Genomic DNA, 16935 nt, shown 5'->3' on the forward strand with positions numbered 1-16935 from the left:
AGTGTTCCCCCACTTATTGTGAATTATCATCCACATATCAGAGAAAACATTCAGCCCTTGGCTCTTTGGGATTGGCTTATTTCACTTATCATGATATTCTCCAACTTTATCCATTTACTGGTAAATGCCATAATTTCACTTCTCTTTAAAGCTGAGTAATATTTCATTCACTATATATACCACATTTTCTTTATCCATTCAGCTATTGAAGGACACTAGGTTGGTTCCATAATTTAGCTTTTGTGAATTGAGCTGCTATAAACGTTGACGTGGCTGTGTCACTGTAGTATGCTGATTATAAGTCCTTTGGATATAGACTGAGGAGTGGGATAGCTGGGTCAAATGATGGTTCCATTCTGAGTTTTCTGAGGAATCTCCAACCACTGTGGTTGCACCAATTTGCAGTCTCATCAGCAATGTATGAGTGTACTTTTTTCCCCACATCCTCACCAACATTTATTGTTGCCATAGAGAACTCAAAAAACTTGACACCAAGAAAACAACCCAAAAATTAAATGGGCTAAGGAACTGAACAGAGGAAGAAATACAATCAATCAATAAATATGTGAAAAAAGTGTTCATAATTTCTAGCAACTAGAGAAATGCAAATCAAAACTACTCTAAGATTTCTTTTTTTTTTTACTCTAAGATTCCATCTCACCCCAGTCAGAATGGCAATCATCAAGAATACAAGCAACAATAATTGCTGGTGAGGATGTGGTGACCATTCATTCTTGTTGATAATTTTGACCACTTCAGTGGAGACCATTCCTTCATTTTTCATTAAGAATATTCGTGTGTGTATGTGTGTGTGTGTGTGTGTGTGTGTGTGTGTGTGTGTGTGTGCGCGCGCGTGCGTGCACGTGTGCGCGCATCCTTGCTGGGCTGGTTGGTTTATGGACATATATACATATACATATACATATTTCTTTTTTCTCACTTTCAGCATTTCTTAATGTTATTTTTTCTTGCCTTGTCTTTTGAGGGTTAACGGTTTTGTTTTATTTTGTCTTTGTTTCTTTCTCTCCTTTCTTCTCCCACTAATAGGAAATTCTTTATTCTTTATCCTTTACTTTGTTTTTCCTCCTTCTTTCTTATAATCATAACCTGATATATTTCTTTTGCATTTTCTCTGTTCACATTTTGAACATTGTGAACTCTCTTCTATCTTCCTATTAAATTTTCTTTTCTCTTAATGAACCATATTTGACTATCTTTTAGATCTAATTCAGTTATAAAACTTCTGCCCCCACCACTCATGTTTCATTATTGCTGCTGTAGATGACATAATTGACTCACCTGCTGTTTGCCTTACTGCCAAATCTAATTCTAGTTATTGTTGTTTTTGCTTTTGGCAACTTCAGACTCTGCCCTGGAAACTTCCAGAGTGACTAGGTGAGCTCTAGTCACATCACTGTGACAAGGTCCAAGCCATTGTCCTCCCACTTCTCAGCAGGTGCTTCCTACATCATCTTCTCAAGGATATGTGGGTTTTTTTATACTTATGGATAATATTTATTAGAACAGAAGTATATAAACCAAGAGCATCAGGAAAAGATATGTATCAGGAGGAATCCAGAGACGTCGGGCACAGGCTTTTGACCATTTCCCCATCTCGGGCCACACAGGACATGCTTTCTCTTTAGCAGTAAAGTATGTGGACATGTGCAGAATGTCTCTGCACACACAGAGAAAACTGTTCAAGCTTTTGGGCCTGAGGCTTTTATTGAGAGCCAGTCACAAGAGACATCATGCTACATGACAGTCACAGCCACTGAAACTTAGGGTCCCAGTGATGAAACCAGACACACATCAAGAATGCTGATGTATGTGCAAAGCAATCCTGACAGACTGAAATGACATGGCCCATTTCTCCAGGTATATAAAACATCATGATCAACCACTAACATAACAACACTCAAAGGCCACATTACCAGGGATTGGCCAAATGTCAGTCATGGTTCTAGGTTTCCTTAAAGACATACAAGGATCGAACAGCAAGACCTACTCAGGAAACACTTTCCCCACACTCCACAGGTGCTATTTAAAACTCAACCGTGTCCGTTATATGGGGGATTATATGCGTAAACTCTTACATGTATCAAGATCACATCTAGTCTCTGGTTGAACTGAGATTTGAATCTATGGTGGGTTTTTGCTCACTTAAGCTGTACTGCCTTCTCACTACCAGCTACTAGGGTGTTGAGTATTTACAGATCATCTAATCCATTTATATGAGCAAAACCCCTACTTGACTATAAATTAGTTTGAGCCATCCTCCCACTCTGCTGGGGGCATATAAAGTTGTCTTAGGCTCATTCATATCCAACCTCCCTATGGCCTCTGTCTTTGAACAGGTAGTTTCCCCAGGTGTGTGTCTATAAGTTCATCATGACATTTACAGGTGGTACAATGTTGCTGCTTTTGCATAAAAGTATTAAGCAGATAGTTCATGTATTGGGGCGGGAGGGGGGGGGTGGAAGCGTGGTGGGTCAGGCATGATAGCACACACCTGTGATCCCAGCTACTCAGAAGGTTGAGGCAGGAGGATCACAAACTTGACTCCAGCCTAGACAACTTAGTGAGACTCTGTTTCAAAATAAAAAAAGAGTACTTGCCTAGCATGTGTGAGCCCCTGCCCTAGATTCAATACCTCGTGCAAAAAAAAAAAAAAAAAAGCATTGTGATACCTATAGACCTGAATTTCCTATTGGTATTACCTATTTTAAAAAGAAAATTGAGGGGGCTGGGGATGTGGCTCAAGTGGTAACGCACTTGCCTGGCATGCGCAGGGCCCTGGGTTCGATCCTCAGCACCACATAAAATAAAGACATTGTGTCCATGGAAAAACTGAAAAATAAATATTAATAAATTCTCTCTCTCCTCTCTCTCTCTCTTTAAAGAAAAGAAAGAAAACTGAAAAGGAATAAATTGCAAATTATTCTGGGTTAGAAAAGCCTGATCTTTTAAAAAATCCACAAATAGAAGCAAAATTTGTAATCAAATTTTAAATTATCATGACAAAATTCTAAATATGAGCAAAAGTAGGGTGAGTAATATGCTGAACTCCCATATAATCATTACTCAGATTAAACAATTATCACTACATGGCCAATCTTGTTTCAATTCAACTTTTATTCATTATCCATTTGTATCCTAAAATACAGTAGCTTTTAAAAATGCACAAACATGCCAGTACTGTGGTGCACACCTGTAATCCCTCCCAGCTCAGGAAGCTGAGACAGGAAGATCACAAGTTCAAAGCTAGCCTCAGCAAAAAAAAAAAAAAAAGAAAAGAAAGAAAGAAAGAAAGAAAAGAAAGTGAGGCACTAAGCAACTCAGTGAGATGCTATCTTTAAATAAAATGCAAAATAGATCTAGGATGTAAGGAAAAATAATAAGGGAGGCACAGAGACAAGGTGCAGAGGCCGGAAAGTGGCTGCCTACACAAGTGACCACGTTTATTTATACCAATAGGTTACATTAGGTCATTAGTACCATAACTACATTATTGTTTAGAGTATCAGTAAGGTTGCTTATTCTGCAGTTACATTCACAGTTACAATATGCAATGTAAGGAGCTTTGTGCAGTTTTTAAGAAACTCCATTGTATAAAGGTACTATTACATGGACAGATTTAGGTTCAGTGAAACATTGTGGTTTTTTAACAAGAGAGTCCCTGTATTCCCAGCTGTGTGCCTGAGATGAAGGTCAAAGCTGATAAGAGCTACCTCATGAAGGACATTGCTACAGCAGCCAGGCATCCTGTGTCTTTACACAGAAGTTTCTCAGCAGCCAAGCATTCTGAGCCTTTGCACAGAAACTTCCTAGCTACCAAGCATGCCATAATCACGAAGTTTATCAGAGTCCCCAATCCCAAACACAGAATCCCTACACTAGGGATATGGCTCAGTAGTGGAGTGCCTCTGAGTTCAATCCCTGGTACCCACCCACCCCCCCAAAAAAGTGCACAAACACTACCATTATTTCATTTACAAAATAATGATAATATCTTATGTTTTTGTTAGCTTTTTTGTCACTGTCACTAAAAGATCTGACAGGAACACATGGGAAGAAAAGTTTATTTTGGTTCATGGTTGTAGAGGTTATTTCTCGGACCAGCTGACTACATTGTTCTGGGCCCACAGTGAGGCAGAATCTCATGGCGGAAGGTGTGGCAGAGGAAAGCAGCTCTGACATGGCAGTCAGAAGCAGAGAGAGCTCCTTTCACCAGAGAAAAAATAGAAACCCCAAAGGCATGCCCCCAGTGACCTACCTCATCCAGGGAATCCTACCTGCCCACAGTTACTGCCTAGTTAATCCATATTAGTAGAAGAATCCACTGATTAGGTCACAACTCTCATCATCTGATCATTTCATCTGTGAAAATTCTTGTATTATCTTATACTTAAGCTGTTGGGGGACATCTCATATCTAAACCATAACATTCTATCCTGGCCCCCAAAAGTTCATGCCAACTTCACGATGAAAAACACATTCAGTCAATTTCCCAGAGTCCCCAGAGTCTAAACAGTCCCAGCATTGCCCAAAAGTCCGAGTCCAAAATTTTCTTTGAGGTTCAAGGCAAACTTTTTCCCTGCAAATATGTACATTTTTCCAGAAGCAGGATCTCTAAAGTAGATGCATCAGGGAAGTTATCAAGAGCCCTGCACTTTACAGAACACCCTTTGCTTGTGGGCCAAGAAGTAAGCTCTGGGAGGCAGCCTGCTGGAGATGGGTGACTGTGCTGTCCACTGATACACCAGAAGAGCTGGTATTATGTGCCACCGATTCTGACAGTTGAAGTAGGAGGAAGTTAGTTTTTGTAGCTATTTTTGGAGTTGGTCCAATGAAAGTGCCAGCTGATGGTCTACTTATCATAGCCATCTACAACAGCTTTCTACAACACCTGGGTTTCTTTAGAAACTGTGAAGAGACACTTGGTAGGTGAGAAAGGGGAGCTTTTGCAAGTAACCCCTGCCACCTGCACCCCAGGTCCAGAATCTGCACAGTGCCCAGCCGTGCCTTCTAGTCCTCAGAGCGGTGACTCCACAGGCTCCCCAGCCTGTGTGCTGGAGGACAGCGCAGGCCTGGCCAAGGAGGGGCTGTCATTAAGAGTTGGGGCTGGGTGAGGGAGGCTGAGGCTCCTGGCAGAGACAGGGGAGCAGTGTCATGCAGAGGCAAGGCAAGGGGAGATGCCCAGAGCCTTGAAAGAGTTCCCTGTTTCCTTAGAGGAGTGTCTGCAGAAGTCAGCTCCATAGATGGTCTCGTGTGGGAAGTGGATAAAAACTTAATTTTAGTCATAAAAGGAAGGCTTACGGGGAGGAGGCGGCAGGGCTCTGGATGCAGCACCCAGGGCTGTAGATGCGGCACCTGGCTCAGAGACCCTGCCTGCCTCACTTGGCAGCTGCATCAGGTGTAGAAATTGTCGCAGGCTTGGGAAGGGCTCCTCAGAGGGGGTGTCATAAAGATATGTGCCACAGTGGCCCTTATTCTGCATCTTTATGTCACAGTGGCTGGAGCCCTATGTGTGGGGTAAGTGTGGTCCTCTCTCAGGTTGTGGCCCATGTTGCTGTCTGCCTTTGGACAAGTGTTAATCCTGTTGTGGTTTCTCATTTGCTGAGCCTTCAGAGGCCTGCTGTTAGCCCACAGAACTAAGTGTCATTGCCATTCTAACTTGGGCTCCATCCCAGGCTCTGTTCATTAGTGTTTCTTGCTGAGACCTGTGCAGCTTTGCCTAAGCCTGCTGCAGGTTTTCTCCTGTGAATGCATGGTCCCTGCCCCTGAAGCCCACCCAAGTGACTCCACCTTGGCCAGCTCAGGTCTGAAAGGTGGAGTACTCCTCAGGCTCCTGGGCATGAGGGGGCTGCAAGCCAGTGGCCGAATGAAACCCACTGAGTTCCAATGTCCGTCCTTCTGGCTGTTCACCTGTGGATGGCTCTGCAGGGCTGGTGCTCAGCACACTGACACATATCCTGACAGCTTGGCAGTGACCATCCCCCCATGGGTATTGGGAATAAAGTCAGAGAGGAGGGAGGGGGGCTCAGAGCCCTGTGGCACCACTTCTTAGCCCTGGATCCTGAGGCAAGAGTCCCTGTTTCTCTGGGCCTCCATTTCTTATTAATAAAATGGTAATGTCAGCGGTTCTTACCACGTGATTGTTCTTCCACAGTTGTGTGTCTCATTGATGCATGATTTATCTTTTAAATTTTTATTTTTTATTTTTCTAGTAATGGGGATTGAGCCCAGGGGACTCTACCACTGAGCTGCACCCTCAGCCCTTTTAATTATATTTTGAGACAGACTTTCACTAAGTTGCTGAAGCTGGCCTACAACTTGCATCCTCCTGCTTCAGCCTTCCCAAGTGGCTGGGATTACAAGCCCCCAGCAAGCTGACACAGTTTTTACAGAGTGAGACTTGGTTTTGATGAAGATGCTCCACACACACACAAAGCACCCTATAGTCTACCAAGGCAGACATGGAGACTCTGCTTTGGAAGCTTCCAGCAAGTGTTTCAGGTTCTAGCATATCTGAAGTAGCAACCCTGAAAATCCTCTGCTTCTAGGAACTAAACACATGAAGCTACATGTCTGGGCTGGCCAAAAGGACAGGACACCTCCAGGATCCAGGAAGGAGGAACCTGGCTGAGGGATGGTGGGCTCAGAAGCCAACGCTGCAGCCTTGGGCATGGCTGCCACTTGTAAGATCCTGGCAGCATGAGTGCTACAGGGCAGAGGACATAAACTTTCGAGACACATAGGACTGGAGACTAGAATTGGAAGCACACATGGAGTCTGGATTTCCAAGATTGCAAATTCAATGAGAATGTTTTCCTAAAACTTCCTACCTAGCAGCAAGAGATGAGAAGGAAGCTCACCTCTTTGTCTGAGGAATGAAGGGGAAGGAAACACTTGCTCCTAAGAACCAGGACGAACGCCCTAGTGTTGGTTTAGAATTTATGTCATCCACACATTAGAGGCAGTCCAAGCCACGTAGTTATACAGAAAGTATAACTACTACTCCAGGAGGATCAGCAGGACCAGTGAGACCCAGGAGGCCTTCAGCTCCATCCCCCAAAGAACAGCCCTGGATTGTCCATGCTAAGAGATGTCACATCCAAAAATGGCATCAGCAGACAGCCCTCTCCTAAAGTCAAGATGATACATAAACCTCAAGAATATAGAAAAAGTACCATGGAGAACATGGAGAAAATAAGAGGAAGGGATTACTAACTATGAAAGCCAAAAAATCAATGGTGCTGAAAACCAAAAAAACCCCAATAGAATTAGCATCAGTTAAGCTAAATATTCTTTGAAAAGATTAACCTAACAGGGAAATCTTCAACATGCAAAACAAGACAAAGCAGAGAAAAGGCATAAATAAAGAACACTAAGAATAGAAAAGGAGCCAAGTGAAGATCAAATGAGGGAATTCAATAATTAAGAGTGGGAAGGGGTGGACTTGTTCAGTGCATACTGTAAGCATGCATTGAAACATCACACAAAACCCATTAATATGTAAAGCTAATGCATGCTGATCACAAAATTTAAAAAGGAAAAAATAAACAGGAACAATTAAAATGAATAAAAGAAAAAAGGTAGCCATAATTACACTCCAAGAATTTATATATTATTAAAAGTTTCTCAATACAATGAAAAGGATTGAATAGACGAGAAATCATTGAAGGAGATAAAGGAATTAGACTTACAACTTACAATCACTTGATTTTTCTCAATCTGTTTTTACTCTTATACTATGGGGAAGAAATGGTTTCTTTGTGGAAACTTCTATGGATTGAAATAGATGCATGAAACACTTAGGACTGTGCTTGTTCCTCACTATTTTTTTACAAGAATATCCATTACATCCTTATAATACTAAAAAAGTGGGAAAACATTTTTAAATATTTATTAAAACACTTTTTGATAAGGAAATGATTAGATAAGCCACAGAAGATATATAGGATCTAGTATTCTGGACCTGAGATTAAAAATGAATACATTCTATTTGTAGCAAAAAGATCTCCTACATGTCTTGTTTTATGCAAAAAAAAAAGGAAATTGCAGAATAGTATATAGTGGAAGATACTATTTATGTTTCAACAAGAGACAGGGAGAGAGATTGAAGGGACAACTGGGATGGCAGTGAAGGTTGATTTGGATGGGTAAAGGAACATTTTTATCCTTATTTTTGAATTTTCACAATGAAAGTGGTTGGTATAATATAGGGGGTAAAATTTTTAAATTTTAAAATACTTTTAAAATAACTAGATATTTACTGAAGTTTCCTGGGGAGGAGTCTGCAGGGCTGTATTACAGTACATTCAACAAAACCTCCTTAATACCCTTTCAAAGGGAAAATTCATTATAGCCAAACTATGGAACCAGCCTAAGTGATCATCAACAGATAAATGGGTAAAGAAAATGTGGTATATATATACAATGGAGTTTTACCCAGATATAAAGAAAAAGTGAAATTATATTATTTTCAGGAAAATGAATGCAAACTAGGTACCATCATGTTAAGTGAAATAAGCCAAACTCAGAAGGTCAATGTCAAGGGTCCTCGGTTTTCTCTCATTTGTGGAAGTTAGAGAGGAAAAAGAAAAAAGAGAGAGAGAGAGAGAGAGAGAATATGGAGTGGGAATCTCATGAAAATCAAAGGGAGATCAATAAAGAAAAAGGGCTAGGGGATGGGAGGTGAGGAGGGAGGGGAGAAATGCTGGGAGTGATATTGACCAAATTACACTGTTATATTATGTGCATGTATGAAAAAGTAAAAATAAATCCCGTGGTTATGTACAACTCTAATGCACCAACAAAAAAATGTAGAAAAAACTCCTCAGACCTCCCCTGCTTCCCAACATTCCTCTCCACCCCTCTTTGCTGTTCACACTCTTCTTTCCCTTTTCCACCAACAGGTAAAGTTTCCTTGCCTTACCTTGATTGTTGCCCCCAGTTTTTTTAAAGTCAAGTCTAGTTCAAACGCTCAGGCAACACTGAATGGATTGGACTTACTGCTATGTACCCACCACTATAATCAACATGTCATATTTACTTCCGTCTAATTTTTTTTTTTAACAAAAAATAAGATGTCATAGGATCCAAATTGAGAAACTTAGATTTGGGTATTTTTACTAAAGTGCTGGTGAACCCAGACCTGTCCTTACACATCTTGGGGTGCGGCTCGGCATCTGAGCCCCCTTTTTAGAGCGCCTTTGACCTCTTTGTTGCGAAGGCTGTAGATGAACGGGTTCAAGGTCGGTGTGACCACTGCATACACCACGCTGGCCAGGCGGTCATAACGCGCGGAGTAGGCGGATGAAGGTCGGAAATATACCGACAGGACAGAGCCAAAGAAAAGCGACACCACCACCAGGTGGGCCCCGCAGGTGGAGAAGGCACGGCGACTGCCTCCTGCCGACCGCACTCGAAGCACCGCGACTAGGATGTGCGCATAGGAAAGCGACACAAGAAGCAGAGGGGTCAGCACCACCGCCAGGCCCTCGGAGAAGATGGCAGTCTCTGCAGTGGACGTGTCTGAGGTCGCCAAGCTCAGCATCACCGTCATGTCACAGAAAAAGTGGCGCACGGTGGCAGAGTGGGGGTAGGAAAGCGCGGAGATGAGCAGGGTGTGGAGCAGCGAGTGCAGGTGAGACACCGCCCAGGACGCACCCACCAGCGCCCTGCAGCGCCAGGGTGTCATGACCGCAGTGTAGTGCAGTGGCCGGCAGACCGCCACCGCGCGGTCGTAGGACATGGCCGCCAGGAGGTAGCTTTCGGTGATGCCCAGAGCCACAAAGAAGTACATCTGGGCAAAGCATGCTTGGAAGGATATGGCCTGAGCTGGGTGGAGCAGGCTGGCCAGCAGTCGGGGGACCGTGACCGTGGTAAAGCAGGCATCCACAAAGCTCAGGTGACCCAAGAAGTAATACATAGGGGAGCACAGAGCCCCATCGGACCTCACCAGTACCACCATGCTCAGGTTGCCCATGGTGTTGAGCAGATAGACGCTAAGGAAGAGCAGGAACAACACTGGATGGGCGACTGTGTCATCCATCAGGCCAAGGAGGAGGAACTCGGGGCCGGATGTGAGGTTGACCAGAGCCATGGAGTACCTGGCCAGGTGGGAATGCTGAGAAGTAAGAAGAGACAGCAGGTCTAAGTTCTGAGGAACCCCAGGGGGACTTCCTGCATGTTGAGGTTCCATATGTAAATTTTTTACACATCCGGATCACAGAGTATTTACAAAAATTTAGATTTTTGCTTGCTAAAACAGATTGAAAACCACATTGCTCACTGAATGATCCTAATTTTATGAAGAAACCACATATCACAAGGGTGTTTTAAGGTAATGATTGGAAGTCTCAAGTTTTGTTGTCATACCTGATTTTGAGTCTTCACTTTACTAATAAGGTAGTATGTCCTCTCAGCTCCTTCTTCTTTAATGAGGAAAATACTAGTTTCTATCTTTGGATTTGGTAATGAGGATAAAGTGAATAGTAAATTTAAAATTGTTAGCACACTGCCTGACACATAATAAGTTGTATAACTTTTATCTGTCTACTCATCATTAGTCTGTCATCATCATCATCACCTATTTAATCAAAGAGTCAGGACCCAGGCCATATAAATACTAATCTAAATCTCTTCACCAGACACCTTACTGTATTTGCCATTCATTTCCACCACGCATTATGTGCTAATTCACAAATCAACCATTTTTTTTTTTTCTGTAAAGTATCATGTAGTAAATACTTTAGGCTTGTGGGCCATACAGTTTCTGTTGTAACCACACCACTCTGATTTTTGTGGTGCAAAAGCAGTGGCCCACAATAAGTAAATGTATGGCCATGGCCATGTTGCCATAAAACGTTATTTACAAAACAGGTGGAAGATTGGACTTTCCCAGTCAGACATGATTTGTTGACCCCGGTATAGGATACTGTGGGAGACTGCAAGATGGAAGAGTCTCAGCTTCTACCCTCAGTTAGATCTGGAGCAACATGCTGAGTATCTTAGTATGTTTCTAATTTCATGAACTACATTGGAGTAAATTATTCTTCCTGGAGGAGCTTGGGAAGAATTAAAAAAAAAGGGGGTGGGACTTGAATCAGGCCCTGAAGAATGAATAGGAGTTCATGAAATAGACATGCTCTGGTGTAGGAGGAGAGGGTACTCCTGAGAGTGGGAAGAGACTGTATGGAATTGTTGGTAGAGAAGACATGGACTAGAAAGAGTAAAGCATCCACATTATGACACTGAGACCCTGGGCAAAGCTTATTCTTGCTCTTATCTCTCTGTAAAATTGATTGTACATAAAACTATTACATTTCTCACTTAGCCAACGACTCCAGTGATTTCAGAAATAATGCACTCATTTTGTCTCCCATTCAATTTCTTCCTTAAAACACCACAATCTCCTGTTGTTCTAAGGTCTCTACAAGTGTCCTGCTACAAAGCTGATCAGCCCACCCTTTGCCAGGAAAACTGGTCAGATCTCAGAAAATGGACCAAGTCAGTGCCTGACAAAAAAGCTCCTCCCAGGAAGAAACTGCATCTCCCTGCCTTGTCCAGTGAGCTATATACAAAATGCATCTGAAAATATTTGTTGAATTAGATTTTTTTGAGGAGCAGTGAGTGATAAACAGAAATGAAGGGAGGATAAAGAAGAGAGGATGTATCCTGATTTCATTTTTCTGCTTCTCTGTCATTGTCACCCGTTAGCCATCCCAGAGAAATCACCCCCTTAGTTTCTGCAAGCCTTACTCATTGGCCCATCACAGAATAGGAGCATGGAAGAGCTAGACTTTGGCACCCCTCAAATCTATTCATTTTTTTTTTCAGTGCACTATTCTCCTTTACCCTTGACCTTGACCTTCACTTCCCAACCCCTCCTCAGGCAGCTGTGTAATGCAGCAGAAAGAGCATTGGCTGTGAAGTCACAGCCACATGGACTTTGATCCTGACTGCTGTGTAAACATGGATCCTCCTTCATTTAATCTCCAGTCATCTCATCTAAGAAATGAGGATATTGATTCCTGCTTTACATGACTGATGTCAAGATTAAGTGAGGTAATGTAGGTACAAGGAGTAGCAGAGAATGGATGCTGATAGATCTTGGTTCCTTTTCCCCTATATAGAAATCCACTGGTTTTTTTCTATGGCTTCTTGAAATGGTTCAGTCCAGTACTGGAGAGATATAGTTATTTAGTTGTTTTTCTTAATCTCAACTAAAAAACCTAATTTTCTGCAAGAAATGACACCAATTTTGGCCTCTAGGGACAACACGTGTCAAATCTACTTTCTCTGCACTTTTTGTTTTTTTGGGTCTGTTTTGTTTTGTTTGTTTTTATATAGCTATCAAGGGGATCTATTCTGGGTCTACAGATGTTTTCTTCAACCTGATTATCACTGGAGCCTTAGATCCTTTCTTACAAGATCTTATTTCCAGTCCTTTTTCATTCACTCTTTGCTTTGTCAATGTTTTCTTAGCAGGAATTGGACACAATGTTCAAGCTGGGGTTGATCTGTGTGGAGTTCCCTGGGTCAATAAAATGGCTGAAGCCTACCATTCCTGCCTATTTATTGAGTGCTTGCTGGGGGAAGGCTTTGTGGGCTCTGGGGCTACAGAGGTAAGGCAGCCATTGTCCTTGACCTCCAGCTGTGCACAATGGAATAAGCACAACATTAATTGTATGAACAAAGTGAGGGTGATTTCCTCTGCCTGGCTGATATAGGGAAGATCCCACAGAAGAGGTGAGGCTCAAATTAAGTTAGGAAGAATGAGTACAAGATCACTTGGGAATAGAAAGGGCAGGGCAGGTTGGGGAGAGAGAATGTGAAAGCAAAGGAAGATATTTTTTTGTGTGTGGGAGAGTTGGAGCTAAAATGTGGCTGGAGAATGGGGTGGGAGGAGGACAGGACCCATGGTAAGAAGATAGCAGAGAAACGTTGGGTTCTCTCACCTGAAGGGCAGCATGCCAGACCTCAGTCTCTTCTGCAGAGTCTGTGGGCTGATCTCTCTCCTGGCCAGAGGTCCCCAGTCTTGGGGACAGGTGTGTGACCATCCATCTTAGCCCAGAGGCTTCAGTGTGTTTCCTGTGGGCTGCAACACCGGTACCATGTAGAGAGAGGCAGAGAGACAGAATTGCAGGGAATTCCTGAGCCATGCTCTTCCCACTCAGCTTACTGCCCAGACAGACTCTTTGCTGCCTGTTGGATTCAGTGCAGACTGCTCAGCCCGGTGTCCAAGGCCTTCCAACATCGCTCCTGGTATTCTCTCCAGTCTTCCCCCTAGCTGCTTCCATAGGCTGCTGCTTCCCCTGACCCCAGCCAGGCTGGCCTTTTTGCTACCTCTTACAGCTTTCTCACATGCCTCCCCTGCCCTCTCTACCTTATTTGGAATGCTTTTTCTACCCTATTCCAATATTCATCTCTGGTTCCACTTCCTCCCAGAAGCCCCGTGCCCTTTCTAGACTCTGCAGCCCCCACATCTGCTTCTCCCCTCTGTCTCTTGTAACTCTCATTGGAACTCGGCCCTCCTTTGCTGACACTAAAGTGACTTCTTCTGCTGTGAAGCTCATCTTCCCCACTAGATGATGAGGCTTCTGAGGACAAGTGTTTAGTTATCTTTTCCCATCTGACCCTTGGTCTTGCACAGGGGTTTTCCCTAACACTCTCGACAGTCAGGGAAGGCTCCAGAGAAGAGGTGCACTTGAGCAAGGCCAGCTAGAAGGTGTTCACTGGACAGACAAGGGTGGAAGATAATTTTAGAGAGAATAAATAACACATACAAAGGAAATTACAAGTAAAACTTTAGGGAAATTACTTAATGTCTTGAGCTCCATTTTTTTTTCTAAAAATGGATCATTATGCCCTCCTCATGGTATAATGGTTGAAGCAAAACCCAGCAAATAATAGGTGCTTAGTAAATTTCAACCCCCCACCTCCTAACTCCTTTCAATGAGGAGATATGTTTACTGGACTCATGTCAGTTCCCCTTGAAATGTCTGGCACAGGACTGGGGTTCTTGGGTACTGACCTGCTTCTGTTGATGCAGGACCCTTTTCCTGAGGCCCAGATATTATGGGTGCTGCTTTGAAGGAGGTAGGAAGGACTCACTTAAAATAGAAAAATGAAGCAGGGAGGCATCAGATGTAGAACCAGTGCTGTGTCTCCCACACAAGTTACTGCCCTAAACCCTACTGCAGACAATGCCACTCAGTTACATCAAGACACAGAAGTACGCAGGGCACACACCGGCACAAAAGTGCAGGCATATCTTGATACACTCAGATACATGGGCATGCCAGTCATGCACTCACTCACTAGGACAGGAACACACACATGCAAGCACACACGGACAGTCATAGTCACTAACACACAGACACAGACATGATCCATGCACTACAGAAAACATAGCACATGTGCCACTTACATATGAAGACGTACACACAGATCTCCACACATAAATGACAGAGACACAGAGACCTCAGGGGGTCCTCCCAGACAGTGGCCCACCTGTGGTTAGTCACTTCCCTGTGCTGTCTGCCACACGTGGGCAGATACTTATTTAACTCTCTTCCTCAGGCACTTGACCTACCTACCTTGCCTTTCTCCTCTGATTATTCTACTCCCCACCAACAAGTCTCCTGCCTGTCAACTCACCTGTGGGCATGATCAGGCTCTGGCTACCACAACACAGACCCAGGGGCTGGTCTCCTTGTAGCTGAAGGGAAGTTATGGCAAGTGTACCCTGGAGAGGAAGACTTGGATCCACAGTCAAAGGTGGGAGGGGTGACAGGCAGGTCAGAGCAGAGGGGGTCACCTGCTAATTAATTAACTAGAAAACTCTCTGGGGAGCTACAGCAGCCTCTGTGATCCCTAGCCCCATGAGGACCCCTCAGCCCTCAGCTAGCCTGGCTTCCCCTCACCTACCCTGCTAAAAATACAGAGTGGGAGAGTAGGAGCAAAGGTATTTGGGATCCAGGAACTCAGATTGACAGTCCTCAGTGTAGTGGCTGGCTGTGCTAATCCACCAGGCTCAGAGGGTAATGCTGTCACTCCTCAGCTTCCTACTTCAGGGAAAGACCCAAGAGGGTTGGTTAAAGACCCATTGCCAGGAGACTCAGTCCTCTTCTCCCTCACTTTCTCCATGTGGAACTTCCACCATCACCCCAAAGGTTGCAACATCACCATGTGACTCCTTGCTTATCAAGGAGCTCCTCCTCCCAATCCCCATGTGAGAAGAGCATTGTGCCAGAGCTGAGACCTGGATATCCATCTCCCAGTGTGGCCCCAGCATCCCTTCCCTGGGCCCCAAGGCCCACTTGTCCCTAGAAGTTCAGCCTAACCCAGAAGTCAAGGGAGGGGAAGAAGAGCCACAGGTACTGGCAGTCACCCCAGGACAGCAGGACTGAGATTGGGGCAGCTGAGCCCCGCATCCCAGGTGGAGCTGCTCTTACTGGACTTGTGAGGTACTGCCCTCGCTCCATGGCCAGATTGGAGATGCTAGGATCTCAGTCCTGTCCAGCTTGTGCCAAAGCAAATTGGAGTCTGCTTCTCATTTCGAAGCCTCTTTACTGTCCAGACGTCCTCACTGACCTCAGCAGAGAATCTTCCTGGACCTAGAGTAGCACACTCAATTTCCCAGTATCTCCCAAGCTTGCTCTCTCTGTCTCTGTCCTGCTCTCTTCATTTGCCAAGCTGCCTTATAATGCTTATGGAGATGATAGTCCCATCTCATGGGATGAAATTCTCCAGCTCAACCATTCATTTGGCAACATTTATTCATTTTTCTTGGGGGTAACCAGCCCTTTTGATCTCCCAGGAAAGTATTCAGAGGAGTCTGGGGTTTGAGTGGGACATCCAAGTCCTGGCTGCAGATAGACTCTAGACAAATCACTTCTCTGCTCTGGGTCTGTTTCCTCACTGGCACATCAAGAAGGGTGAACCAATGGTATCTGATAATCCCTTCATTTCTGAAGATGTAAAATTGTGGGGATCCACCCTTGATAGTAAATATTCAGTTTGGGGAGAGAGGACTTGAGCACCAATAGTTGCAATGCTGTACTGCCCCCAATCAGTGCGGGCAGCTAAACTAAGTGTTGCTCGAGTGAATTTTCCTAAGGTATCAAATAAAACACAGACACACAATTTACCTTTAATTCAAGCCCCAGGACCGCTCCTCTGCCCTCAGCTTCAAGCCCTCCAAATGGGAGAGTGAGAAATGTCACACGTTCAGGACTGGTCTTTTATTGGGGGGACTCTCATTCTTCAGAAATTTCCATCCAATAAAGGTCAAGAGGGGCGGGGTTACAAGGACAGGTAAGGTAACTCTACCACTGGGGCTGTAGGAAGGCACACCTACACATGAAGACACATTTTCGACATTTTTACTACTTCCAAGATTAGGGCTGCCTTCTAGAGCCAATTGATGTGGCCGGATCACGGGAAGTGACCAACAGCGCCTCACTAATCAGGGAAGGAAAATGCTGGTCACATGACACGGCCGCCTCCCACAATGCTGGGCAGTAACCCTAGTTAATACTGAGCATTTACTTTTCTTTTCACTATTAACCACAGACTTTAAATTTAAAAATATTTAACAAGATGGCATTCATGTAATGATTACAATGTTTCATCAGGTGGACATGGCACAAGTTATTTAATCACTATTGTAATGTTGAAAAAATTACTGAAGAAGGTGGGCAAATTTAGGCCTATTTTTAAAAAAACAAGTATTTATTTTTTTAGGTGTAGATGGACACAATATGATGCCTTTATTTTTATGTAGTGCTGAGGATCGAACCCAGGTCCCGCCCGTGCTAGGCAAGCACTCTACTGCTGATCCACAATCCCAGCCCCTAGGCCTATTTTTTTCTTTGAAGTTTTCCTAAGACCCCAGATAGGAAAGCCAGGGTCAAATAGATG

At 43.9% G+C, this 16935-nt stretch overlaps 1 protein-coding gene across 1 annotated transcript; it reads right to left on the bottom strand.

Moving 5' to 3' along the window:
• Positions 1 to 9053: 9053 nt before the first annotated feature.
• Positions 9054 to 10123, bottom strand: LOC101962316 (olfactory receptor 1L4). The gene has a single exon (XM_005332742.3). The coding sequence runs from the start codon at positions 10109 to 10111 to the stop codon at positions 9167 to 9169; it is 945 nt and encodes a 314-aa protein (XP_005332799.2). The 5' UTR covers positions 10112 to 10123; the 3' UTR covers positions 9054 to 9166.
• Between the last annotated feature and the right edge of the window lie 6812 nt (positions 10124 to 16935).

This window comes from Ictidomys tridecemlineatus, chromosome 3 (assembly GCF_052094955.1).
Source record: "Ictidomys tridecemlineatus isolate mIctTri1 chromosome 3, mIctTri1.hap1, whole genome shotgun sequence".
Taxonomy (NCBI): Eukaryota; Metazoa; Chordata; class Mammalia; order Rodentia; family Sciuridae; genus Ictidomys; species Ictidomys tridecemlineatus.